Source organism: Chiloscyllium punctatum, chromosome 12 (assembly GCF_047496795.1).
Source record: "Chiloscyllium punctatum isolate Juve2018m chromosome 12, sChiPun1.3, whole genome shotgun sequence".
In the NCBI taxonomy this organism is placed as follows: domain Eukaryota; kingdom Metazoa; phylum Chordata; class Chondrichthyes; order Orectolobiformes; family Hemiscylliidae; genus Chiloscyllium; species Chiloscyllium punctatum.
In genome coordinates, this window is record NC_092750.1 from 75,734,274 (window position 1) to 75,762,160 (window position 27,887).

The window sequence follows — 27,887 nt, forward strand, 5'->3', positions numbered from 1 at the left end:
CATCTTGGATTGCAGAAAGAAAATGGTGGGAGAGTCCACCACTAGAGGGCATAATCTCAGAATAAGACCCAATGAGCTGAATAGCCTATTTCTGTTCCTATGTTTTATGGTTTTCAAAGGCTAAAAGGTGTGATGATTAAGCAAGAAAAGAAACAAAAGAAGGGCCCAGAACTGGTCTGTAAAAATGAAACTTGGAAATGGTAAAAGGTATTATGCAAAGAAAAGGTGGGGAAGAGTTTATGGGTTTGAGTTGTTGAGTTCTGAAGGCTGTAAGGTACTAACATTGGGCTTGACTGGATCAACGTAGCAAGTCAAGGGTAGAGATATCAACACGAGAGCAAAGTAGAGAGTTAAAACAACAGTTCACCAGAGGCTATGAGTCATTCTTGAGGACTGAGTGAAGCTGTGTCACAAAGAGATACTCAATCTACATATGGTGTTTTCAATGCAACATTGTCAGCTAAAAATATAGAAGACTAAATTATAAGTTCCAAGTAAATCACTGCTTCATTGAGAAGATGTGCTTGGTACTGAGGACAATAAGAAGAGGCAGAGGGACATGCGTCTCTGAAGTTTAAATGGAAACGTGCTATGGGAAGGGTCAGGGTGTTGAGAATCATTGAGAACCATGGAAAGAATGATGAAGTAGAAGGGGGAAGATATATTTAGTGGTGGAAGGAATTGCAGAAAATGATAGTTGCATGTCGAAGCTAGTAGTGTGGAAGGTGAGAAAAGGGAAAACATGTTGTGGCTGTGACTGGGAGGAGAAGGGGTGAGAGCAAGCATTTTGGACATGTAGCAGATACAATCAAGGGCCTCATCAACCATGATGGATAAAACCCTTGATTGAGAAGCATAGACGATATATTAGAAACACAAATATGGAAGGTGGCTCGTTGGACCAGGTGAAAAGCAGACAGCGAAACTGAAAGAATGGAATGGAATCTCAACAAGAAACAGTGCCTGAGGACATGCAGTCAAAATCACTTTGAGAGTCTGAAATATTCGCACAGAGGCTGGGTGCATTACCAAGTCACCCTTTATTTACTAGCTTAAAAATCGCACAACACCAGGTTATAGTCCACCAGGTTTATTTGGAAGCACGAGTGTTGCTCCCTCATCAGGTGGTTGTGAAGTATAAGATCATAAGACAATTTATTTACAAGTGCACAGTACACTGGCTGTGGCTAGCCAGCTCGGAGTCAGTCGCCTGAACTAAGGAAATGCTGATCTCTTGATTATATATTTTTTTCTTTCTAACTGTGGCAGTGCTTTTTCTTTCCAGCATCCATGTCATGTGCCTGCAGGTGTAGGCCACAGTGAAGAAACAATAAGTGCAGAAACCTTTATTCATATTCCATCACCAGGACGAAAAGAAACACCTGAATGGCCAGTGACAAGCTGTGCCCTTCTTGTCAAAGGACAATGCCTCTCCTGGTTACATTGGTCAGCCAAGGCTTTCCTGATGAAAGGCATTTGCCCGAAATGTCAATTTTCCTGCTTGTCGGATGCTGCCTGACCGGCTGTGCTTTCCAGCACCACACTCTCGACTCTGATCTCCAGCATCTACAGTCCTCACTTTCTCCTCCTTTCCTGATTTGTCCAGATTAACGACCCCAATCAAGAACCTCGCAGTTGATGAGGTCAACCTGGTCTCACTAGAGAGTCCCTGAGTTTATAGTGGATATTAATAGCCTATTGCTAAAAATGGTGGCAAAGAAGTCAAGGAAGGGAAGCAGAGAGTCAGAGCTAGTCAGAGGTTCAGCTCACGAATGCCTGAAGCGTCCAGAAACCTATACCCTCTATGAGGTCATTTTTCAGCAAGAGAACCTGAACAAATGTAGAACATAGCACAGCATAATACAGGCCCTTTGGCCCTTGATGTTGTTCCAACCTTTTATCCTACTCTAAGATCAAACTAGCCTATCTACCCTTTATTTTACGATCATCCATGTACCTATCCAAGAGTCGCTTAAATGTCCCTAATGTATCTGACTCGACTAAAACTGCTGGCAGTGCATTCTACCCACCCACCACTCTCTGTGTAAAGAACTTACCTCTGACATCTCCCCTAAACCTTCCTCCAATCACCTTAGCATTATGCCCCCTTGGGATAGTCAGTTCTGCCTTGGGCAAAAATCTCTGGCTATCTACTCTTCCTATGCCTCTCATCATCTTGTACACCTCTATCAAGTCACCTCTCATCCTTCTTCGCTCCAATGAGAAAAGCCCTAGCTTCCTCAACCTTTCTTCCTAAGACATGCCCTCTAGTCCAGGAAGCATCCTGATAAACCGCCTCTGCACCCTCTCAAAAGCTCTCTCTAAAGCTTCCACATCCTTCCTATATTGAGGCGACCAGAACTGAACACAATATTCCCAAATGTGGTCCAGTCAGGGCTTGAAAGAGCTGCAGCATAACCTCGCTGCTCTGAAACTCAATACCACTACTAAAGAAAGCCAACACACCATACATCTTCCTAACAATCCTATCAACTTGTGGCATGGTGGCTCAGTGGTTAGCACTGCTGCTCACAGCACGAAGGACCTGGGTGCGATTCCAGCTGCAGGTGACTGTGTGGTGTTTGCACATTCTCCTTCTGTCTGTGTGGGTTTCCTCCCAGAGTCCAAAGATGTGCAAGTTAGGTGAATTGGCCACACTAAATTGCCCATGGTGTTCAGGGATATGTAGGTTTGGTGCATTAGTCAGGGGAAATGTAGATTAATAGGGCAAGGGAGTGGGTCTGGGTAGGTTATTTTTTGAGGAGTTGATGTGGACTTTTTGGGCTAAATGGCCTGTTTCCACACGGTAGGGATTCTGAGATTCTATTCTATGATGATTCTACTTAGGTAACAACTTTCTTCCTCCACACTGCCAAGAATCCTGCCTTTTAACCCTATAATCTGCATTCAAATCGGACTTTCTAAAATGAATGGCTTTACACTTTTCCAGGTTGAACTCCATACTCCATTTCTCAGCCCAGCCCTGCATTCTGTCAATATCGCGTTGCAACCTACAGCAGCCCTCCACACTATTCACAACTCTATCAACCTTCATGTCATCAGCAAACTTACTAACCCATACTTCCACTTCCTCATCCAAGTTATTTATAAAAATTATAAAGAGCAGAGGTGCATGTGAAATACCACTGACCACAGACCTCCAGGCTGAATGCTTTCCATCTACTACCACCTTCTATGGACCAGCCAATTCTGTATCCAGACAGCCAAATTTTCAGTATCTCATGCCTCCTTATTTTCTGAATGAGCCTGCCATGAAGAATCTTCTCAAACACCATGCTAAAATCTATATACACCACATCCGCTGCTGTGCCTTCATCAATGTGTTTTGTCATATCCTCAAATAATCATAACTTCTGTCTCTCAGAATCCTATCCAATAACTTGCTCACCACCAACGAAAGACTGAATGGTCTGTAATTCCCAGGGCTATCCATAGTCCCTTCCTTAAACAAAGGAATAACATTTGCCACCCTCCAATCATCTTTTTTTTATTCATTCACAGGATGAGGGCGTCGCTAACTAGACCAGCATTTATTGCCCATCCCTAATTACCCAGAGGGCAGTTAAGAGTCAACCACATTGCTGTGAGTCTGGAGTCACATATAGGCCAGACCATGTAAGGATGGCAGATTCCTTCCCGAAAGGACATTAGTGAACCAGACAGGTTTTTCCAACAATTGATTATGGACTCAGTCATCACTAGACATTAGATTCACTCTGTCAATCTTAATGTCATCTGCAAAATTGTTAATCAGACCATCTATGTCTTCCTCCAGATCATTTATGTTTATCACAAAAAACAAAGGTCTAAGCACAGATCCCTGCGAAACACTGCTGGTCACAGTTCTCCATTTTGAAAAACTCCCTCCCGCTACTGCTCACTGTCTCTTGCTGCCCATTCAGCTCTCAATCCATCTAGCTACTACACCCTGGACCCCATGTGACTTCACTTTCTGCATCAGCTTACCATTGGGAACCTTATCAAACTGAAGTCCATGTATATAATATCTGTAGCCCTTCCCTCATCAATTAACTTTGTCACTTCCTCAAAGAGTTCTATTAAGTTGGTAACACATGAACTTCCCTACACAAAACCATGTTGCCTATCACTGATAAGCCCATTTTCTTCCAAATGTAAATAGATCCTATCCCTCAGTATTTTCTCCAGCAGCTTCCATACCATTAACGTCAGGCTCACCAGTCTTTATTACCTGGATTATTCTTGTTACCCTTCTTAAACAAGGCAACATTATCAATTCTCCAGTCCTCCGGAACCTCCCCCATATTCAAGGATGCTGCAAAGATATCTGTTAAAGCCCCAGCTATTTCCTCTCTTGTTTTCCTCTGTAACCTGGGAATAGATTCCATCCTGACCTGGGGACTTGTCCACTTTAACGCCTTTTAGAAAACCCAACACTTCCTCCCTCCTTATCCTGACTTTACATAGATTAGTCAAACATCTATTCCTAGCCTCAAAATTAGCTATGTCCCTTTCCTCAGTGAATACCAATGTAAAATATTCATTAAGAATCTCACTATTTTCTCTGACTCCATTGCTAACTTTCCTCCTTTGTCCTTGACCCTTTCTCCAGTTACCGTCTTGCTCCTTAGAAATGACTAAAAGGCTTTGGGATTTTCCTTAACCCCAATTGCTAAAGATATTTCATGACCCCTTTTAGTCCGCTTAATTCCTCATTTCAGATTGGTCCTACATTCCTGATATTCTTACAAAGCTTTGTCTGTTTTCAGTCACCTAGCCCTTATATATGCATCCTTTTCCTCTTAGCTCGTCTCTAAATTTCACATGTCATCCATGATACCGTAATCTTTTTATTTCTATCCCTCATTTTCATAAGGATGTATCTGTCCTGTACTCTGATCAGTCTCTCTTTAAAAGTCTCCCACATATCAAATGTGGATTCCCCTTCAAACAGCTGCTCCCAATTCACATTCCCCAGCTTCCGACGAATTTTGCTATAGTTGGCCTTCCCTCAATTTAGCACTCTTCCTATAGGACTACTCTCGTCTTTGTCCATGAGCTTAGTAACCTTGGGTATATTCCATCTGACCCAGGGAACTTATCTGTCCTCATATTTTCAAAGCAGAGTGGAAATTAGAAGAAGAATTGATCAGGGCAAGAGCAGGACACAGCATATATTACAGTCATCAACATATTAGAAAGGAAGTTGAGGGAAGGGGTCCAGAGTAGGACTGGAATGAACAATGCCACAATAGTTCTAAAAAGAAATCTGGCATGACAAGCACTATGTGGTTTTGCACGGCATTAACTTTTGTTTAGGGGAAGTGAGAATGAATTAAAGGAAAACTTGTTTACTGTGTGACTAAGCCCACCCAAGTGTAGTGGCACGCTCGTAGATGGCAACTAGAGAGCTGTCAGACCACCCGGTCGAGTTGGAGATGGAGAGCGAGCGAGAGAGAGAGATTTGATGTAAGGTAATTGTTTGAATGACAAAAAAATCAGAAGAATGCAGGTGAAAAGGGAATCATAGAACATAGAAAAGTATAGAACAGAACAGGCCCTTCAGCCCACAATGTTGTGCCGAGGATTATTCCTAATGTAAATTAAAAGAACCTAACCTACGCATCCCTCAATTCACCGCTGTCCATGTGCATTTCCAGCAGTTGCTTAGATGATCCTAATGACTCTGCTTCCACCGCCACTGCTGGCAATGCATTCCATGCATTCACAACTCTCTGCGTAAAGAACCTACCTCTGACGTCCCTTCTATACCTTTCTCCTAATATCTTAAAACTATGACCTCTCATGCCTGCCCTGGGGATTGACTCTATCTATGCCTCTCATTACCTGTACACATCGATCAGGTCACCTCCCTTCCTCTTCTCTCCAGAGAGAAAAGTCCAAACTTATTCAACCTCTCTTCATTAGGCAAGCCCTCCAGTTCAGGCAGCATCCTGGTAAACCTTCTTGACACCCTCTCCAAAGCCTCTCTATCTTTCCTATAGTAGGCGACCAGAACTGGACACAATATTCCAAGTGTGGTCTCACCAGGGACTTGTAGAGCTGTAGCAAAACTTCGTGGCTCTTAAATTCAATCCCCCTGTTAATGAAAGCCAAAACACCATATGCTTTCTTAACAACCCTATCCACTTGGGTGGCAACTTTGAGGGATCTATGTACTTGAACACCAAGATCCCTCTGTTCCTCCACACTGCCAAGAATCCTGTCTGTAATCCTATATTCAGCATTCGAGTTCGACCTTCCAAAATGTATCACTTCACATTTATCCAGGTCATTTCTCAGTCCAACGCTTTATCCTATGTCGCACTGCAACCTGCAATAGTCCTCTATACTATTGACGGCACCTCCAACCTTTGTGTCATCTGCAAATTTACTAACCTGCCCCTCAACCTCCTCATCCAAGTCATTTATAAAAACTACAAAGAGCAGAGGCCCAAGAACAGAACCCTGCGGGACACCACTCAACACTGACCTCCAGGCAGAATACTTTCCATCTACAACTACTCTCTGCCTTCTGTCAGCCAACCAATTCTGAATCCAGATAGCCAAATCTTGTATCCCATACCCTCCTGACTATGAATGAGCCTACCACGGGGAACCTTATCAAATGCCTTGCTGAAGTCCATATACACCACATCCACTGCTCAATCTTTGTCGACCAGTCTTGACACCTCCTCAAAGGACTCAATAAGATTTGTGAGGCATGACCTGCCCCTCACAAAGCCGTGCTGACTGCCTTTAAATATGCTATGCTTTTCCAAATAATCATAAGTCCTAAGACTGACTGGTCTGTAATTGCCTGGGATTTCCCTATTACCCTTCTTGTAAAGAGGAACACCATTTGCCTCCTTCCAGTCCTCCTGTATGACTCCAGTGGAGAGTGAGGAAGCAAAGATCTTCGCCAGTGGCTTAGCAACCTCCTTTTTCACTTCCCGGAGCAACCTAGGATATATCTGGTCTGACCCTGAGGACTTATCAATCATAATGTTTGCCAGAATTTCCAGCACATCAATTTCATCAGTCTTGATCTGTTCAAGCCTGTATCTCAGCTCCTCAAAGTTCTCAGTCACAACAAGGTCCCTTTTCTTGGTGAAAACCGAAGCAAAAAACCCATTTAGGGCTTTCCGTATCTGCTCAGACTCCATACACATATTCCCTACGCTATCCCTAATTGGTCGTACCTTCTCTGATCATTCTCTTATTCCTCATGTATGAGTGAAATGCCTTTGGGTTCTCCCTAATCCTTCCTGCCAAGCTTTTTTCATGCCCCCTTCTGACTCTCCTCAGTCCATTTTTGAGCTTCTTTCTAGCAAGCATGTAATCCACCTTACGTAAACTTCCTTCTGACGAGAAGCTCCTCTGTTCTTGTCATCCAGGGCTCCTTAATCTTACCCCTTCTTACCTGTCTCAGAGGAACGAATTTGTGCATCACTCACAACAGCAGCTCCTTAAGTAGTCTCCATGTGTCTGCTGTGCCCTTTCTGTGGAACAATTGCTCCCAGTCTGTACTTCCCAAGTCCTGTCTGATAGTGTCATAATTTCCTTTTCCCCAGTTAAATATCTTCCCTTGGTAACTGCTCCTTTCCCTCTCCAAGGCTATGGTAAATGTGAGGCAGTTGTGGTCACTGTCACCATATTTTTCTCCCACTACGAGATTTGACATCTGTCCTGGCTCATTGCCCAGCACCAAATCCAAAATGGCCCTCATCGGTCTGTCTACATGTTGAGGAAGGAAACCCTCCTGAACACACCTGACAAAAACTGCTCCATCCAAACCATCTGCATTTAGGAGGTTCCAGTCGATATTGGGAAAGTTGAAATCACCCATAACAGCAACCCTGCTACATCTGACTTTTCCAAAATCTGCTGGTCTATGAGTTCTTCTATCTCCCTACTGCTATTGGGGATGAGTAGAAAACCTTTGTTTCATCATGTGAGAAACCTTCCAAATAGATTCACTACATCCTGTCACTGCCCCATCTACAACTGCCCGGCTCTCAGATATGTAGCTCTGATTCCCACTCCTTTGCCAAATTAGTTTAAATCCTCCCGACCCACACGAGCAAATCTCCCACCAGGACATTTGTGCCCCTCCTGTTCAGGTGCAACCCGTCCTTCATGTACAGGTCCCCCTTCCGCAGAAGGTATCCCAATGGTCTAGGTATCTGAAGCCCTCCCTCCTGCACAGCCTTGCAGCCACATGTTAAGCTGCGTTCGCTGACTGTTCCTCACCTCACTATCTCGTGGCACCGGTAGCAAACCTGAGATTACTACTCTACTCGTCCTGCTCTTCAGCTTCCAACCTAACTCTCTGTAGTCACTTTTCAGATCCTCAATCCCTTTCCTGGCTATATCATTGGTGCCAATGTGTGCCACAATTTCTGGCTGCTCACCCTCCCCCTTCAGAATCCTGATCGGTGATATCCTGGACTCTGGCACCGGGGAGGTAACATACCTTCTGGTCCTGACCACAAAATCTCCTGTCAATCCGTCTAACTATTGAATCCCCTACCACTAGTGCTTTTCTATTTTCCCCCTTCCCTTCTGAGCCACAGTGACAGAGACCTGACAACTATGGCTTTCCCCTGGTATGCTGTCTCCACCAGCAGTATCCAAAACGGTATACTTATTGTTGAGTGGAACGGCAACAGGGGATCGCTGTTCTGTCTGTCAGTTCCCTTTCCTTCCCCTGACAGTAACCCAGCTATCCTTATCCTGTGTCTGGGGAGTGACCACCTCCCTGTACGTCCTCTCAATTTCCCTCTCAGCCTCCCAGATGATCTGTGGTTCATCCAGCTCCAGTTCCCTAACTTGGTTTTCGAGGAGCTGGAGTTGGGTGCACTTCCTGCATATGTGGTCAGCAGAGACATGTGTAGTGTCTCTCACCTGCCACATTCTGCAGGAGGGACATGCGACTTAAAGTATCGCCCTTTCAGCCTTACCTGCTAGTCTGAAAGCCCACACAGGTCTAAACAAAGGAAGAGAAGAAAAGAAAAAAAAGAGAAAACTTGAAAACTTACGAGTTTACAGACTTTTAGTAAGGTTAGAGGAGGTGGGTAGGAGGGAGGCCCTACGGTGTAGGGTCTTGGGTCTCTCACCCACTTTAAAAGTTCCCAGCCGCCCCTGTTTCTCTCCGCTCTCCCTCCTCGCCACTCTGTTCAAAAAATGTGTTTTACTCACCTTCCCAGTAGGCTTCCACTCCTCCTTCACACCTCTCAACAAATGGACGCCAGTAGGAATCAGAATCCCTACAGTTCAGACAGAGGCCATTCAGCCTATTGAGTCTGCAGTGACCCTGCAAAGAGAATCCTACCCAGACCCACGCTCCACTCTATTCCCCATAACCCTGCATTAGTTGCATCTAATCCACCAAGACTTGATATGTTTGGACTGCGGGTGAAACCAGGAGCACCGGTGGAAATCCATGCAGATACAGGGAGAATGTGTAAACCTCACAGAGTCACCTAAGGCTGGAATCAGACCTGGGTCAGCGGTGTTGTGAGGCAGCAGTGCTAACCATTGAGTAATCGTGCCACCCAAAGACTAGACAAGGGAGGGAAAAAACTGTTGAGTTTGGAAGAAATCAGTTTATTGGGACAAGAAGAGGCTGAAACCATTTGTCTACCTACAGAGTCCTTTTAAAGATCTGGAGAACATGATTGAAACATGCTATACAGAGTTGGGGGACTATGAGGTGGGAAACTTAGCGGGAAGATTGCTGAGAGGATGAATTCAGTGACTAGGCTGGAAACAATGGCTTGATGTTTAGTTTCTGAGTTTACCTCTGTCGGGGTGTTTTTCCAGATGCAGCAACACTTAAAGTATCGCCTGTAACATCAGAGTATGGGTGTAGGTCCAAATGATCCAGGGTAAGGTGGAGTTAAGAGATCTTCATTCCCTCATGTCACATACTAAGATTTAGCAATGATATCAAGAGCATGTCTCTTAAAACTATATTCCATGCTGTAAGATAACAAAACTGAAGGTGAGACATACACCAGCGTAGGGAGCAGGAATCTTTGGAGAGTTGGTGTTTAGTCTGAGCAATGTAATGATTAGTTTGTCCAGTAACAACTGCACCATTCTTGTCAGCCTGTTTGATAACAATGTCAGGGAGAACCCAAGAGAAATGCACCGGATTCAGATCAAGGTAGATTAGTGTAGATGAGTGGGACAATGAAATTGTCAATCTTAATGTTTTTTAATGTTGCTTTCTACTTTACCTCCCCAATCTTTTTTTCCTTTATTCATTCACGGGATGAGGGTATTGATGGCTAGGCAGCATTTATTGCCCATCCCTAATTGCTGTTAAGAGTTATCTACATTGCTATGGGTCTGGAGTCACATGTAGGCCAAACCAGGTAAGGATTGCAGTTTTCTTCCCGAAAGGGCATTAGTGAACCAGATAGATTTTTCCAACAATCGATAATGGATTCATGATCATCATTAGATTCTTAATTCCAGATATTTACTGAATTCAGACTCCTCCATCTGCAATGGCGGCATTCAAATCCAGGTTCCAGACGTTATCTGGATCTCTGGATTAATGGTCCAGAGATAGTGCCCACTAGTCATCGCCACCCTTCATATCTATATAGTTTATTTAATTTCAATTTTAAAACCCTACTGTTGGACTTAATTACTTTTAAACTCATAAAATTCTACCAGATTGTGGCCACTCTTTGCAAAAGGCCCCTTTATTATAGTACAGCACAAGAACAGGCCCTTCAACCCAGCATTATGTGGTTAGTAAATTAACTCCTTCTCATTGTTCAATACCATATCCAAATAACTTGTTCTTTTGTTGATTCCTGGATGTATTTATCTGGAAAACTATAGTACCATGTCTCCATTCATGAACTTAGCTTAACACTACTACTGTAAGTTTTATTTGCCAGTTTTTAAAAGATTAATGTCCTTGAGGATTAATAAATCACCCTTGTTAGAAACACCTCTAATTTCCAGATTTATACTCTGCTAAATATTACCACTGCTGTACGGGCCCAATAATCAATTCCCTTTAATTTAAAGCTACTCTGAAGCTCTCATGAATATCTTGGAAGAACTTGACACCAATTATTCAGAATGTTGCCAACTTTTCCATTGAGCTGCAAGATGCTTTGAATTCAAATGCATTATAATGAGGCAGACTGATTTAGATTTAGATTACTTACAGTGTGGAAGCAGGCCCTTCAGCCCAACAAGTCCACACCGACCCGCCAAAGCGGAACCATTCTCCTACATTTACTCCTTTACCTAACACTACGGGCAATTTAGCATGGCCATTTCACCTCACCTGCACATCTTTGGACTGTGGGAGGAAACTGGAGCACCCGAAGGAAACCCACGCAGACACGGGGAGGATGTGCAAACTCCACACAGTCAGTCGCCTGAGTTGGGAATTGAACCCGGGTCTCTGCGCTGTGAGGCAGCAGTGCTAACCACTGTGCCACCGTGCTGCCCACTGTTGGCAGAGAAATCAGAAAAGGAAGCAAATTCTGCACTATTGATACCACCACCTCATGAGATATCCTGCCATGTGTCCCCAAAGATCTATGAATCGGTGATTAGCCTGTCCAGCCACACAAAGACTCGCAGCAGAAACTCACGGTTCTGGGTAGACATCATCCTTACATCAAGGGACAACCACATTGATACCAAAACAACTCCCCTTCTGAAGAAGGGTCACTGGACTTAAAACATTAACTGCGTCCTCTCCACAGATGCTGTCAGACCTGCTGAGTTTCTATAGCAATTTCTGTTCTAGTTTCAACTCTTCAACATTGCAGTTCTCTGCTTTCTCCCACCAATGTTATCTGCCCCTGTCTTTTTCCTTAGTTCAATCCAAACTGATGCTATTTGATTATTTTATTAATCATTCATGGGATGTGGGTGTCATTCGCTAGACCAGCATTTATTGCTCATTCCTACGTGCACTTGAGAAGGTGTTGGTGAGCTGTTGACTTGAACCACCCTAGTCCATTTGGTGTAGATAGAATTCCAGAATTTTGACCCAGCAACATGAAGAAACAACAGTCTATTTCCAAGTCAGGATGGTGAGTAGCTCAAAGGGGATAATGCAAGTGGTGGTGTTTCCAATTCTGAGTTAAGATCCTTTCTCTCTACTGTCTGGAACCATCTACTATTATCAGGGCTACCCTTCTACCGCTTCCTTTTGCTTATCACTTCCAGAAGAAATGTTCTCAACTTTGTCATTTTACAATCATATGTCTGTAGTGGCTTTTAGATATTCTTGCTTAAATCACCTAATTTGTTTGAGATAGAGAGACTTTAGGTTTTTTTTGTTCTTTCCTGATGTTACCTCAATCACTAATGGTGTATTTTCTTTGTTACGCTGACTGTCACTTCCTGACACAAGCTTTCCTTTTACCAAAGCACTGTGCATCCCTAGAGCCTTGCTATTTCCCTTACTGCTTAGGAATTCACCCTTTCCCAAACCTTTGGTGGAGATTGTGGCATAGTGGTGACGTGATTTGATTCAGAGGTCCATTCTTTGGGGATGCAGATTCAAATCCCACCACAGTGACTGGTTGGAATTTTATTTCAATTAACATATCTGGATTATAAATCTAGTCTGTGTAATGGTGATCAAGAAACTGTCATTGATTGTTTTAAATATCATTGTGATGAAAGGTATATGTTATGTATGTATTTTTTTTTAGATTTGGATTTCAACATAGAGGCAGATGGATATGGGTCTGTGAAGTCCCATATCCTGTGAAGGATTTATTTTCAAAAGGTTAGAGAGTCAATTTAAAACAGTGATGTAAGTACTTCAGTTCCAAAACGTATGTGACTGCAGTTGAATAGCTCAGAACACCCCTGCAGTGTTAATGAATAAAATATCTATACATTGAATCATACAGTTCAGAAAAGACTCATTGAGTCTGCATTGACAAAAGCCAACTCTAAATCAGTACTAGTCACACTTGCCCGAACTTAGCTGATCGCCTTAAGTGTTAAGACATTAAGTTTGTGAGTTTACCTGCTTTAGCTACCTTGCCAGGCAGTGCTTTCCAGATTCTGGGCAAAATGTGTTTTCTTTAAATCACATGTTAACCTCTCACCTTTCATTTTAAAAGTATGCCCCTTTGTTATTGACACTTCAACTAAGGGGATCAGCTGCTTTATACTGTTGCATTTATGAAAAGCAGAATACCTTAAGGCAATTCATTTAGTTTTGACTTCAGAACAGAAGATTCAAGGTTTTAGTTCAGAAGAGCCCAGAGTTGAGTTCATAAGGTAGCGCGGTTTCTCCAAGCAGGAGAACCAAGTCAAAACCCGGGAGTCCAAACCAAGAGAGTTTTGATAGAAATGTTCAGTTTGTTAGAACAGAGAGAGTTTAGGCCATCAGAATTGAGGGGTTTGTGCCATCAGATTCACAGGTATTTATCTCAACAGTCGAAGGGAAAGACTCGAAAGACAGCTGAGATTTGATCGGTGTTCCTCTAGAATTGAGCCTCTGTACAGATGGTGTTGGGAAACAGGTTAAAATTTTGTTTTAATGTTTCTGTTAACTGATCTATCTATAAATAGCTTTATATGTTTACTTATTTTGTGTAATAAACTTCTGTTCTGCTGTTAAAGAACATCAACCTTGTGTGAATGTGTTTTAGAGACTAATCACCAAGGTAACCATCCATTTTAAACAAAAAGTTAAACATGTGATTTATCAGAAAGGGTTTCACTCTGGAGTGAATCTGACATGCCCTGTATTATCATCAGCTGGGAACATACCATCTAAAAAGAACCCTTTAGGCTTACAGATTCTCTACAAGCTGGTTGTCCTCACAGAATCATTACAATGGAGAAGGAGGCCATTCAACTCATCATACTTGTACCAATTCTGTTATCCAGTGTCAATCTCCTTCCTTTTCCCTAGATCACTGCTCATCATTTCTATGCAAATAATCATCCACCATCTCACTTGAACCTGCCTCCACCATCTCAGTTGAACCTGCCTCCACCATCTCAGTTGAACCTGCCTCCACCATCTCAGTTGAACCTGCCTCCACCATCTCAGTTGAACCTGCCTCCACCATCTCACTTGAACCTGCCTCCACCATCTCACTTGAACCTGCCTCCACCATCTCAGTTGAACCTGCCTCCACCATATTACTAGGTGGTGCCTTCCATGACCTAAAACCTGCTGAGTAAGAAAAAAAAATCCCTTACTACTTCTGCATTTCGCTTTAGATCTTTGATTCTTTCTGTCTGACTTTCTGTCTTTTTTTGCTTTATGATTAGGCACACCATCTCCCTGTCTGCTTTATCCAGCCTGCTCATGATTTTGAAATTCTGAGATTTCTTCTCAACGTTTTTTCTCTCCAGGGAGAACATACCAACTTCTTCAATGTATCCTCATCACTGAATTTCTCAATCCTGGAACCATTCTAGCAAATTGCTTCTGCCTCTAAGTGGCCTAACAAGCTACTCAGTTATACCAAACCCTTACAGAACAAACTACAGTGTCTCAAAAAAAGTGTACTGAGCAACACATTCAATAAAAAGCAACTAAATAACATTCTCCAGTTAACAGGATTAAGAGTTTCAGATGGTAGGTTTCCTACCAGATATCAGGTTGAAGAATATCTTGAATTGACTTGGAAGGTTGTTAGAGGATTCATTCATTGTGATTTTGAGAGCAACATCAAAGTGAAGACTTTGTGAGAGGACAAAAAACAGAAACTATTTGTTGAATTGCAGAACAATATCTTGAAGGTTATAATCTCTGGATTATTACCTAAACCATGTGCAAAACAAATTACTGAAGTGAAGAATTGATGTGGGAAAAGGATCCAGTGCAGGGAACACTGGAAGCACAGTCAGAATAAGAAACTGTAACATTGGAAAAAGCTGAACCAGGCCACTGTGAAAAGAATTTGTGTAGCAGTCAGAAGGAGTGTAGTAATATAGTCTAAGTAAATGGGAGGGTCACAGCTCAGGTACAGTAGACAATGAGAAAAAAGTTCAAAAACTAGTGCAGACAATGAAAGTAGAGAGACAGAAATTGTGCTTTAGTATTTAACGGTCCTGTCAAGATCATGGGGCTGCTTTCTTTAGAGAAAGGTGACTGATGGTGGTTTAATCTGGGGGTCACCAAGCCTCAGGTATGGAGAGGTTGAGAAAGTGAGTCCATCATGATAACCTCATTGTAAGAATTGAACCCACGCTATTAGTGTCATTCTGCAATGCAAACCAGCTGTCCAGCCAGCCTTTAGCCTAGTCAAAGCCTACTTTAAACCTGAAACAGATCAGTTTATCATCTTCCTTCATCAATTATCTTATAAGTCAGAGACCATTTATAAGTCAAGCAGCCACACTGTGCCTTATGCAAACCAGTGGAAGCATCCAGAGAAAATTATACAAAACACTTGGATCAGGACAGAGGAATAAGATAATGAAAATATTCAAACAGGACAGGTGTGACATGGGTATGTGGTTTTCATATAAATGCTTAGGTTATCAACAGACAGAATGAATTGAAAGTGGACAGTAATAACCCTCACAGACTTGGGCAACACTGCGAACAAAGCATACCCATTTATAGCATCCGCAAGAAGTTGGGAAAATAGAATGCATGTAGCAAAAGAGCAATGAGTTATTGACGCATTTTATTTTCGTGTTAATCTGTTTGGATATATACTGACACAACCCTGTGTCATATCTGAGGGGACAGAAGTAGAGATTCTACTGCAGTGACCCAAGAGTGCCCCCTTTTAATAAGGGATTTTAACTTAGAATAGTCAGATTTGCAAATCTCAGAAAGGTAGTGAATCACCGAAGTGAGTTTAGGGCAGTTTTATGCTACAATATGACTTAGCACCAACATAGGAGTGTATTGCCATGTGGCACCACTGTAGTGTGCTAGAAATCAAACCCAGTGATTCTCTGCATTGTCACAAAAGTTAAAGATTTTAAATTATGTGTACAAAATTCCATCGTTGAACTGATTTTCAGACTTCGGTTGATTGGAAACGTGGACCAGATTTCTGTACTTAACAGGAATTACCATTTATTATTAAGTAAATATACTACAGGTAAACAGTTATAAACCATCAGCATGTTACTGTACAAATTAAGACTAATCTTTCTGTAAACAAATAAGAGCAAACAAATAGGGGAAAATAAATTATTGGCAGAAGAAGTGTGGGAGGCAGCTCAGTGGTTCCTATTCATGGAAGATGGTATATATGCTGGTCAGAATATTGCTTTTCAGTCATCTTTCTCTGGATGCTTCCACTGGTTTGCAAGAGGCACAAGGTGGCTGGTTGACTTATAAATGATCTCTGACTTACAAGCTAATTGATGAAGGAAGATGATAAACTGATCTTCTTCAGGTTTAAAGTAGGATTTGCAGAGAACCAAGAGACAGCTCCTATTCTGCTGGAGATCTGATCACTTTTCTGTGTCTTGTTCGTAACCCCCAAGGTGTATCCAAGAATCAATAACATAGAACATTACAGCGCAGTACAGGCCCTTCGGCACTCAATGTTGCGCCGACCTGTGAAACTAAAGCCCATCTAACCTGCACTACTCCAATTTTGTCCATATGTCCATCCAATGACCATTTAAATGCCCCTAAAGTTGGCGAGTCTATTACTATTGCAGGCAGTGCATTCCATGCTCCTACTACTGAGTAAAGAAACTACCTCTACATCTATCACCCCTCAGTTAAAAGCTATGCCCCCTCATGCTAGCCATTACCATCTGAGGAAAAAGGCTCTTACTGTCCACCCTATCTAATCTTCTGATCATCTTATATGTCTCAAGTCACCTCTCAATCTTCTTTTCTCCAATGAAAACGGTGTCATGTCCCTCAGCCTTTCCTTATAAGGCCTTCCCTTCATACCAGGCAACATCCTAGTAAATCCTCTCGGAAACCCTTCCAAAGCTTCCACATCCTTCCTATAATGCGGTGACCAGAACTGTTTGCAATACTCCAAGTGCGGCCGCACCAGAGTTCTGTATAGCTGACCTCTTGGCTCCAAAACTAATTAAAGCTAACACACTGAATGCCTTCTTAACAACCCTATCAACCTGGCTGGCAACTTTCAGGGATATATGTACCTGGACACCAAGATCTCTCTGCTCATCTACACTACTAAGAATCTTACCATTAGCCCAGTATTCTTCTTTCCTGTTATTCCTTCCAAAGTGAATCACCTCACTTTTCCTCATTAAACTCCATTTGCCACCTCTCTGCCCAGCTTTGCAGCTTATCTATATCCATCTGTAACCTACAACATCATTTTACACTAACCACAACACTACCAACCTTTCTATTTTCTGCACATTTACTAACCCATCCTTCTATACCCTTATCCAGCTCGTTTATAAAAATGACAAACAGCAGTGGACCTTACTGTACACCACTAGTTTTGGATGTAGGTTTTCTCGCTGAGCTGAAAGGTTCATTTTCAAATGTTTCGTCACCCTACCCTGTAACATCTTCAGTGAGCCTCCAGATGAAGCACTGCTGATGTTTCCTGCTTTCTATTTATATGTTTGGGTTTCCTTGGGTTGGTGACATCATTTCATGTTCTTTTTATCGGGGGTGGTAAATGGGGTCCAAGCCAGTGTGTTTGTTGATTAGAATTCCGGAATGCCATGCTTCCAGGAATTCTTGTGCGTGTCTCTGTTTGGCTTGTCTTAGAATGGATATGTTGTCCCAGTCGAAGTGGTGTCCTTCCTTATCTGTAGATAAGGATACTAGTGAGAGAAGGTCATGTCGTTTTGTGGCTAGTTGATGTAGTTATGACCTTTTCCAACACTTTACCCACAACCGAATAAGGCTCCTTGGTCTATAATTACCAGGGTTGTGTCTACTCCCTTTCTTGAACTGTAACTTACTAACTTGTAACTCTCAAGTGTCCTAACTGAGCTTTCACATCTCATCCTTACATAAGCCTTCATTTTCCTCTTGACAAGAAATTCAACTTCCTTAGTAAACCACGGCTCCTGTGCTCGACAACATTCTCCCTGCCTGACAGTACATGCTTTTCAAGGACACGCAGTAGCTGTCCCTTGAATAATCTCCACATTTCAATTGTGCCCATCCCCTGCAGTTTCCTTCCCAATCCTATGCATCCTAATTCTTGCCTAATTGCATTGTATTTGCCTTTTCCCCCAGCTGTAACTTGTGCCCTGCGGTATATACCTATCCCTTCTATCACAAAAGTAAACCTAATTGAATTGTGGTCACTATCACCAAAGTCTTACCTACCTCCAAATCTAAAACCTCGCCAGGTTCATTACCCAGTACCAAATCTAATGTGGCCTTGACTCAACTTGGCCTGTCTACATACTGTGTCAGGAAACCCTCCTGTACTCGTTGTACCAGAACTGAACCATCTAAAGTAGTGTAGTATTTCCAGTCAATATTTGGAAAGTTAAAGTCCCCATAACAACTGCCCTGTCACTCTCGCTCCTATCACGAATCATCTTTGCTATCCTTTCCTCAACATCTCTGGAACTATTTGGAGGCCTATAGAAAACTCTCAACAGGGTGACCTTTCCTCTCCTGTTTCTAACCTCAACCCCAATTACCTCAGTTAATGAGTCCTGAAACGTCCTTTCTGCTGCCATAATACTGTCCTTGACTAACAATACCACACCAACCCCTGTTTTACCATCTTCTCTGCTCATACTGAAACATCTTAACCCTAGAACCTGCGACAACCATTCCTGTCCCTCCTCTATCCATGTCTCCGAAATGACCACAACATCAAATTCCCAGGTACAAACCCATGCTACAAGTTCACCCACCTTATTCCGGATGCTCCTGGCGTTGAAGTAGATACACTTCAAACTAACTTCTTGCTAGCCAGTGCCCTCTTGTGACCTTGAAACCTTGTTTCGGACATAACTACTCTCAACCTCCTGTGTACTCGAACTACAATTTGGGTTCCCAATCCCCTGCTGAATTAGTTTAAACCCACCCAAAGAGCATTAGCAATTATTCCCCCAGGATATTGGTACCGCTCTGGTTCAGGTGAAGACCATTCTGTTTGTAGAGGTCCCGCCTCCCCCAGAAAGAGCCCCAATTATCTAGGAATCCAAAAGCCTCCCTCCTGCACCATCCCTGTATTGATGTGTTCAACTGCTCTCTTTCCTATTCCTCGCCTTGCTAGCATGTGGCACGGGCAACAAACCCTGTTCTAGTATTAAGCTTCCATCCTAATTCCCTGAATTTCTGCCTTCCTACCTATGTAGTTGGAGCCTATGTGGACCATGACTTAGGGCTGCACCCTCTCCTCCTCAAGGATCCGGAAAACACAGTCAGAGACATCATGAATCCCGGCACCTGGGAGGCAACACACCAACCGCGAGTCTGTCTCATTCCCATAGAGCCTATCATTGACTAATACATGGTTGTTGGCAGGCAAAAAGCCTTTTTCTTCAATAGCTGGTCACTAATCCATAGCTGAAAATGTGTTGCTGAAAAAGCGCAGCAGGTCAGGCAGCATCCAAGGAGCAGGAGAATCGACGTTTCGGGCATGAGCCCTTCTTCAGAGGAAGAAGGGCTCATGCCCGAAACGTCGATTCTCCTGCTCCTTGGATGCTGCCTGACCTGCTGCGCTTTTCCAGCAACACATTTTCAGCTCTGATCTCCAGCATCTGCAGTCCTCACTTTCTCCACTAATCCATAGCCCAATCAACCTCTTGTTGCCACCCAGCTGCATCTGAATACAGAATCTCTCATCTCCAGTTTGTCTGTAACCACTTCAATTCCTGCTTGTCACGCAATTGTTTACACGATGCTTAACATCAATTCAGATTATTTTGTTTTTCAAGACGTACAGCAACTCTTGCAAAACACCGGTTTTAGAACAGTTCTTCCCTATTTGTCTACATTTCAAAAAGCACAAAAGTAATAGTCTTTACAACACCAGATTGAGTAATAAATCAGGTTTAGTTGACCACCTAATGCTGCATGGTTGTGTAAATCAAAAGGATCACAATATAATCAAATTCAACATAATGGTTGATAGGAAGAAATGTAAAACAGCAACAAAGATCAATGCAAGGTTAACTTGGGTGCAAACAGACACAGTCTGTTCATAGTAAATTGAGCAAGTCTGTTCAGCCATAAATTTGTTAAAAAAAAATATACAGGGGAATCTCGATTATCTGAATGAGATTGGTGGGCACTATTTCGTTTGGTTAATCAATTAAATGCCTTTCCTTTGGGGCTGGGAGTTTATAAAGTCTGCTCCCCCTTTAGGAGACTGCAGCAGCACACAGCGCACGAACCCTCATCCCCAACACCGCTCCCAGAACCCTGTCCAAACCCCCCAACCCTACCCACGCCCCCCCCAGCCCCGTCCAACACCATCCTCCGCCTCCCAACTTCATCCAACACTGCCTCCCAACACTGTCTAACAGCTCCCTCCGCCCCCCAACACTGCCCTGCCCTCACTCTGGGACGGCCAGACTGGACACCAACAATAAGGCTGCTGCTGCTGCTGCTGTGGGGTAAGTCTCCAAATAAAACACACACACACACACACACACACACACACACACACAGAGCCACAACTCCACACACAACTTTTTGACAGGTTCCACGTTTTCCCTGTACAGGACAATGTTGGAGAGATTATCTGGGGAAGTGGGGGGGTGGGGTTAGGGTACACTCCTCTGTAGAACTCCAAGGAAAGTGTGGGGAGAGAGAGAGAGGGCGGGAGGTTAGTCATTTGGAGACGGTGCCTATTTAATCACTAAACAAAAGACGCAGTCACTGTTGGAAACACATCTTTGATGTAATGTTTCTGTCGAGACCTTGAGATCTCCTTTGGATAATCCGATTTTTGGATAGTTGATATTTGGATAATTGAGATTCCTCTGTACGAGGATATAGGTGCCTACTAAAAAAAAACAGCAATGGATGATAAATGAGGAAAGAGACGATGAACGTATCAGAGCAGTGAAAAGGGAGTATGATAAGAAACTTGTGAGGGATAGTAAAATCAACACAATATTTCCAACATTTATATTTGAGAGAAGTTCACAGACAATAAGAGCTCATTGATAACTGATGATAATGATTTTAAAAGCAAAGAAATGGTGGACATTTTGACTACAAGATAAATGGAGGGGCATGTGGGCTATGAGTTTGAGGACCTGACTTTTATATAAACATAGGAAATACACCACTACACCCAGGTCAATGTTCCAATAAATGGAGCTCTCGCTCTTGTGGCAACCTCACCAGCTGCCAAGCTGGTTGGCCAACTCCTTTCCAACCCATAACTCAGATCCTCCCCGACAGAGAAATATCTGCAGAGTTGAGAATTCTCCCATCTCCTGATAACCTGTCCCCCTCATAAAAATCCCTCTCTTTTTGCCAGACCTGCTGAGTATTTTCAGCATTTTCTGTTTTTAAACTCACGATCGTGGTAAGCTGTTAGATAACTGGATTTAGTCCTGAAAGCTGTTTCTCTTTTGACAGACAAGCTTTCGGCAGACAGAGTGAAAGTGGTGATGGAACACATTTGGAAGCTGCAGGAGTTCTGTAACCACATGGCCAGGCTGGGTATCGATAGGTTCGAGTATGCGTACCTCAAGGCTATCGTTCTTTTCAGTCCTGGTAAGGCTTCCATATTCTTAAAATATAACCAAGAGTAATGCAAGAGTGACTTGGTCACTTTAGTTTCTGATTTTGTGGGCCTAACTGTCTCCTCTTCGCTATGGCAGCTCAGCTGAGAATATCTGTCAGGCGAACTGACAAGTAATGGAGACTAGCATCTCCACTGGTCAATGGCTCTGGATAGGATTGCTCTGAGTGCTACCTTATTAACCAGCTGGAGCTGTTATGCTGTGGTGCTATCTGATGCCTTTGATCTTCACCTAGCTTTATTACAAACATCCAGAGGATGTTGCTCATTTTTTTCTGGGACAAGAAACTACACTGGGTCCCCCATCCAGGAATGTATAGGTTTGGATAAGGAGAAAACGGGAGGCTTATTGGAGATACCAAGGCTTCAGAGCACCAGAAGCCCTGGAGGTATATGGAGAGAAGATTACTTGAAAATAAATTAAGAAAGTTAGGTGGGGGGTGGGGTAGGGAGTGGGGATAGGGGGTTGACAAGAAAAAACACTACTGGATAAGTTAAAGGAAAATTCAAAGAAGTTTTAGAATCATGAAATTGTACAGCTGTATAGTATCGTCCAACTCCATGCCATCCAAATATCCTAAATTAATCTACCAGCATTTCACCCATATTTCTCCAAACCCTTCCTATTTATGTACCCATCCAGATGCTTTTGTAAATGTTGCAATTGTACCAGCGTCCACCACTTCCTCTGGCAGCTCATTCAATTCACACACCACACTCTGTGAAAAAGGTTTCCCCTTAGGTCCCTTTTATATCTTTCCTGTCTCACCTTAAACCTATGCCCTCTAGTTTTGGACTCCTTTACCATTGGGAGAAAGAGCTTGGCTCTTCCCCCTATCCAAGCCCTCATGATCTTATAAGCCTCTGTAAGGTCGCCCTTCAACATCATACGCTTCAGGGAAAATACAGCCTCTCCCTATAGCTCAAACCCTCCAAGGCGAAAGTGGGAACTGCAGATGCTGGAGATCAGAGTCAAGATTAGAGTGGTGCTGGAAAAGCACAGCAGGTCAGGCAGCATCAGAGGAGCAGGGAAATCGACATTTCGGGCTTTTGATTTTCCTGCTCCTCGGATGTTGCCTGACCTGCTGTGCTTTTCCAGCACCACTGTAATCTTGACTCCAACAATAGCACCATCTTTGTAAACCTTTTCTGCATCCTTTCAAATTTAACAACATCATCCCTATAGCAGGGAGACCAGAATTGAACGCAGTATTCCAAAAGTAGCTTTAGCAGCCATTGACATCCTAACTCCTATATTTAGTGCACTGACCAGTAAAGGCAGTGAACCAAATTCTTGTCGACCCTTGACTCCACCTTCAAGGAATTATGAACCTGCACCCTCAGGTCTCTTTGCTCGGCAATACTCCTCGGGACCCGAACATTAAGTGTATAAGTTCTCTCTGGTTTGTCTTACCAAAATACAGCACCTTACGTTTATCTAAATTAAACTCCATCTGCCATTCAGCCCATCTGATCAAAATCTGTTGTACTCTAAGATAAACATCTTCACCGTTCACTACGCCACCAATTTTGGCGTCATCTGTAAACTTACTAACCATTCCTCCTATACGCATATACAAATCATTTATATAAATAATAACAAGTATGTTAGGGACAAGAGGATAATATGGGAGAGTAGGGCCCGTTAAGGACCTAAGCGGCAAATTGTGTGGAGCTGAGAGATGTAGCTGAGGTTTTAAATGAGTACTTTATATTAGTAAAGAATGATATATTTCTAGAAATCACAGAAGTGTTTTGTGATATGCTTAAACAAATAATAGCTTCTCCCTCTCAATTGTTAACAACTTAAGAGGCTTTAAAATTGGAGAAGTCCTCACGCTGAGATGAGATGTATCCAGGGCTGATGTGGGAGGCAAGAGAGAAGATTGCAGGGCCTTTAACATTAATTTTCAAATCTTGACCAGACACAAGACATAGTAGAGACACAAGACATGCCAGAGAACTGGATGGCATCTGGCAGCTAATGTGGATGTTCAAGATGGTGGTACTAGGGAACTGTAGGTTGAACTAATATCTTGTAAGGGACCAGAAAAATCTTCACTTGATGAGGGAAGGATAAGGATTAATTAATCAACAGGGCTTTGTCAGAGGAAGATCAGGTGTGATGATTTCATTGAGATTTTCAAGGAGTGGACTCGATATGTTAATGAGACCCAGGCAGTGGATAGATCTACATATATTTTGTGAGGTTTTTGACAAGACCTTGCAAGGCAAAAGCATGAGAGGTCGAGGGAAATCTGGCAAATTGGACCTAAAATTCCCTGAGTAGCAGGAGACAGAGGATGATGATAGAAGGATGTTTTTGTGACTGCAAGCTGTATCCAGTGGTTCACCACAGGGGTCAGTATTGGGTTCCCTGCCATTTTCTGTGTACATGAATGATCAAGACCTTACTGTCGGAGGTTTGATCAGGAATTTTTTGCATATGACAAATTATGGTGTTCTGGTAAATAGCGAAGACAGAAGCTTTAGTTTATGGGCAATAGTTGGGTAGATGGGCTGAACAGTGGAAACTGGAATGTAATAGTGAAAAGTGTGAGGCGATGAATTTTGGGCAGGGGAGATTAACATGACATGGGGGTACAAGGTTTGTGCAAAGATTTGTAGCTTGGATGCCAGTTGCCGTAGTTGTGAGTATGTTCGCTAAGCTGGGAAGGTGATTTGCAGATGATTTACCCTCTATTCAAGTGGCACCTTCAGTGCTTTGGAGCCTCCTGTAAAGCACTGCTGTACTGTGTCTTCTGGAAGTTATTTACAGCCATAGAATCATAGAGATGTACAGCACGGAAACAGACCCTTCAGTCCAACCTGTCCATGCTGACCAGATATCCCAACCCAATCTAGTCCCACCTGCCAGCACCCGGCCCATATCCCTCCAAACCCTTCCTATTCATATACCCATCCCCCAAATGCCTCTTAAATGTTGCAATTGTTCCATCCAGCCTCCACCACATCCTCTGGCAGCTCATTCCACCTGTACCACCCTCTGTGTGAAAAAGTTGCCCCTTAGATCTCTTTTATATCTTTCCCCTCTCACCCTAAACCTATGTCCTCTAGTTCTGGACTCCCCAACCCCAGGAAAAAGACTTTGTCTATTTATCCTACCCATGCCCCTCATAATTTTGTAAACCTCTATAACGTCACCCCTCAGCCTCCGATGCTCCAGGGAAAAGAGCCCCAGCCTGTTCAGCCTCTCCCTGTAGCACAAGTCCTCCAACCCTGGCAACATCCTTGTAAATCTTTTCTGAACCCTTTCAAGTTTCACAACATCTTTCCGATAGGAAGGAGACCAGAATCGCATGCAATATTCCAACAGTGGCCTAACCAAAGTCCTGTACAACATGATCTCCCAACTCCTGTACTCAGTACTCTGACCAGTAAAGGAAAGCATACCAAATGCCTTCTTCACTATCCTATCTACCTGCGGCTCCACTTTCAAGGAGCTATAAACCTGCACTCCAAGGTCTCTTTGTTCAGCAACATTCCCTATGACCTTACCATTAAGTGTATAAGTCCTGCTAAGATTTGCTTTCCCAAAAGGCAGCACCTCGCATTTATCTGAATTAAACTCCATCTGCCACTTCTCAGCCATTTGGCCCATCTGGTCCAGATCCTGTTGTAATCTGAGGCAACCCTCTTCGCTGTCCACTACACCTCCAATTTTGGTGTCGTCTGCAAACTTACTAGCTGTATCTCTTATGCTCACATCCAAATCATTTACGTAAATGACAAAAAGTAGAATACACAGCACCGATCCTTGTGGCATTCCACTGGTCACAGGCCTCCAGTTTGAAAAACAACCCTCCACCACCACCTTTGAGCCAGTCTTCTACCTTTGAGCCAGTTCTGTATCCAAATGGCTAGTTCTCCCTGTGTTCCATGAGATCTAACCTTGCTAATCAGTCTTCCATGGGGAACCTTGTCGAACGCCTTACTGAAGTCCATACAGATCACATATACTGTTCTGCCCTCATCAATCTTCTTTGTTACTTCTTCAAAAAACTCAATCAAGTTGTGAGACATGATTTCCCATGCACAAAGCTATGTTGACTATCCCTAATCAGTCCTTGCCTTTCCAAATACATGTACATCCTCTCCCTCAAGATTCCCTCCAACAACTTGCCCACCACCGAGGTCAGGCTTACCGGTCTATAGTTACCTGGCTTGTCTTTACCGCCCTTCTCAAACAGTGGTACCACGTTAGCCAACCTCCAGTCTTCCGGCACCTCACCTGTGATTATCGATGATACAAATATCTCAGCAAGAGGCCCGGCAACCACTTCTCTAGCTTCCCACAGAGTTCTAGTGTACACCTGATCAGGTCCTAGGGATTTATCCACCTTTAACCATTTCAAGACATCCAGCACTTCCTCCTCTGTAATCTGGACATTTTGTAAGATGTCACCATCTATTTCCCTACAGTCTATATCTTCCATATCCTTTTCCACAGTAAATACTGATGCAAAATATTAATTTAGTATCTCCCCCATTTTCTGTGGCTCTACACAAAGGCTGCCTTGCTGATCTTTGAGGGGCTCTATTCTCTCCCTAGTTACCCTTTTGTCCTTAATATATTTGTAAAAACCCTTTGGATTTTCCTTAATTCTATTTGCCAAAGCTATCTCATGTCCCCGTTTTGCCCTCCTGATTTCCCTCTTAAGTATACTCCTACTTTCTTTATACTCTTCTAAGGATTCACTCGATCTATCCTGTCTATACCTGACATATGCTTCCCTCTTTTTCTTAACCAAACCCTCAATTTCTTTAGTCATCTAGCATTCCCTATACCTACCAGCCTTCCCTTTCACCCTGACAGGAATATATTTTCTCTGGATTTTTGTTATCTCATTCCTGAAGGCATCCCATTTTCCAGCCGTCCCTTTATCTACGAACATCTGCCTCCAATCAGCTTTTGAAAGTTCTTGCCTAATACCGTCAAAATTGGCCTTTCTCCAATTTAGAACTTCAACTTTTATATCTGGTCTATCCTTTTCCATCACTATTTTAAAACGAATAGAATTATGGTCGCTGGCCCCAAAGTGCTCCCCCACTGACACCTCATTCACCTGCCATGTTTTATTGCCTAAGAATAGGTCATGTTTTGCACCTTCTCTACTAGGTACATCCACTTACTGAATCAGAAAATTGTCTTGTACACACTTAAGAAATTCCTCTCCATCTAAACCTTTAACACTATGGCAGTCCCAGTTGATGTTTGGAAAGTTAAAATCCCCAACCATAACCACCCTATTATTCTTACAGATAGCTGAGATCTCCTTATAAGTTTGTTTCTCAATTTCCCTCTGACTATTGGGGTTCTATAATACAATCCCAATAAGGTGATCATCCCTTTCTTGTTTCTCAGTTCCACACAAATAACTTCCCTGGATGTATTTTCCGGGAATATCCTCCCTCAGCACAGATGTGCTTATCCCTTATCCCTATCCCTTATCAAAAACGCCACTCCCCCTCCTCTCTGGCTTCCCTTTCTATCCTTCCTGTAGCATTTGTATCCTGGAACATTAAGCTGCCAGTCCTGCCCATCCCTGAGCCATGTTTCTGTAATTGCTATGATATCCCAGTCCAATGTTCCTAACCATGCCCTGAACTCATCTGCCTTCCCTGTTAGGCCCCTTGCATTTAATTTATTAGTCCTACCTTGTCCCTGCCTGCCCTGACTGTTCTCAGCTGTACCCATCTCAGTTTGATCTCTTTCCTCACTACCCACCACCCCCACCTTACTAGTTTAAATCCTCCCAAGCAGTTCTAGCAAATTTCCCTGCAAGTCCCCTTCCAATTTAGATGCAATCCGTTTTTCTTGTTCAGGTCACTTCTACCCCAAAAGAGATTCCAATGATCCAAAAATGTGAATCCTTCTCCCATACACCAGCTCCTCAGCCATGCATTCATCTGCTCTATCCTCCTATTCCTGCCCTCACTAGCTCGTAGCACTGAGAGTAATCCAGATATTACTACCCATGAGGACCTCCTTTTTAAATTTCTGGCTAACTCTCTGTAATCTCCCTTCAGAATCTCAACCTTTTCCGTTCCAATGTGGGCAATGACCTCCTGCTGGCCCCTCTCCCCCGTGAGAACATTCTGCACCCTCTCTGAGACATCTTGATCCTGGCACCAGGGAAACAATACACCATTCTGCTTTTTCTCTGCTGGCCACAGAAACATCTGTCTGTACCTCGGACTATC

At 43.1% G+C, this 27,887-nt stretch overlaps 1 protein-coding gene across 6 annotated transcripts in view; it reads left to right on the plus strand.

Annotated features, from left to right (window-relative positions):
- The window catches only part of LOC140483948 (nuclear receptor subfamily 2 group C member 2-like), a 226,292-nt gene that overhangs the window by 164,497 nt on the left and 33,908 nt on the right, over positions 1-27,887 (plus strand). For 3 of the 6 annotated variants that reach the window (XM_072582812.1, XM_072582815.1, XM_072582813.1), the window contains one exon: positions 21,497-21,634. The exons of 2 other annotated variants lie outside the window; for them this stretch is intronic. In XM_072582812.1, the coding sequence (XP_072438913.1) occupies positions 21,497-21,634 (138 nt within the window). Of the gene's footprint in view, positions 1-1,285; positions 1,408-21,496; positions 21,635-27,887 lie in introns of those variants that run through there. One more of the 6 variants, XM_072582819.1, reaches the window with a different exon arrangement.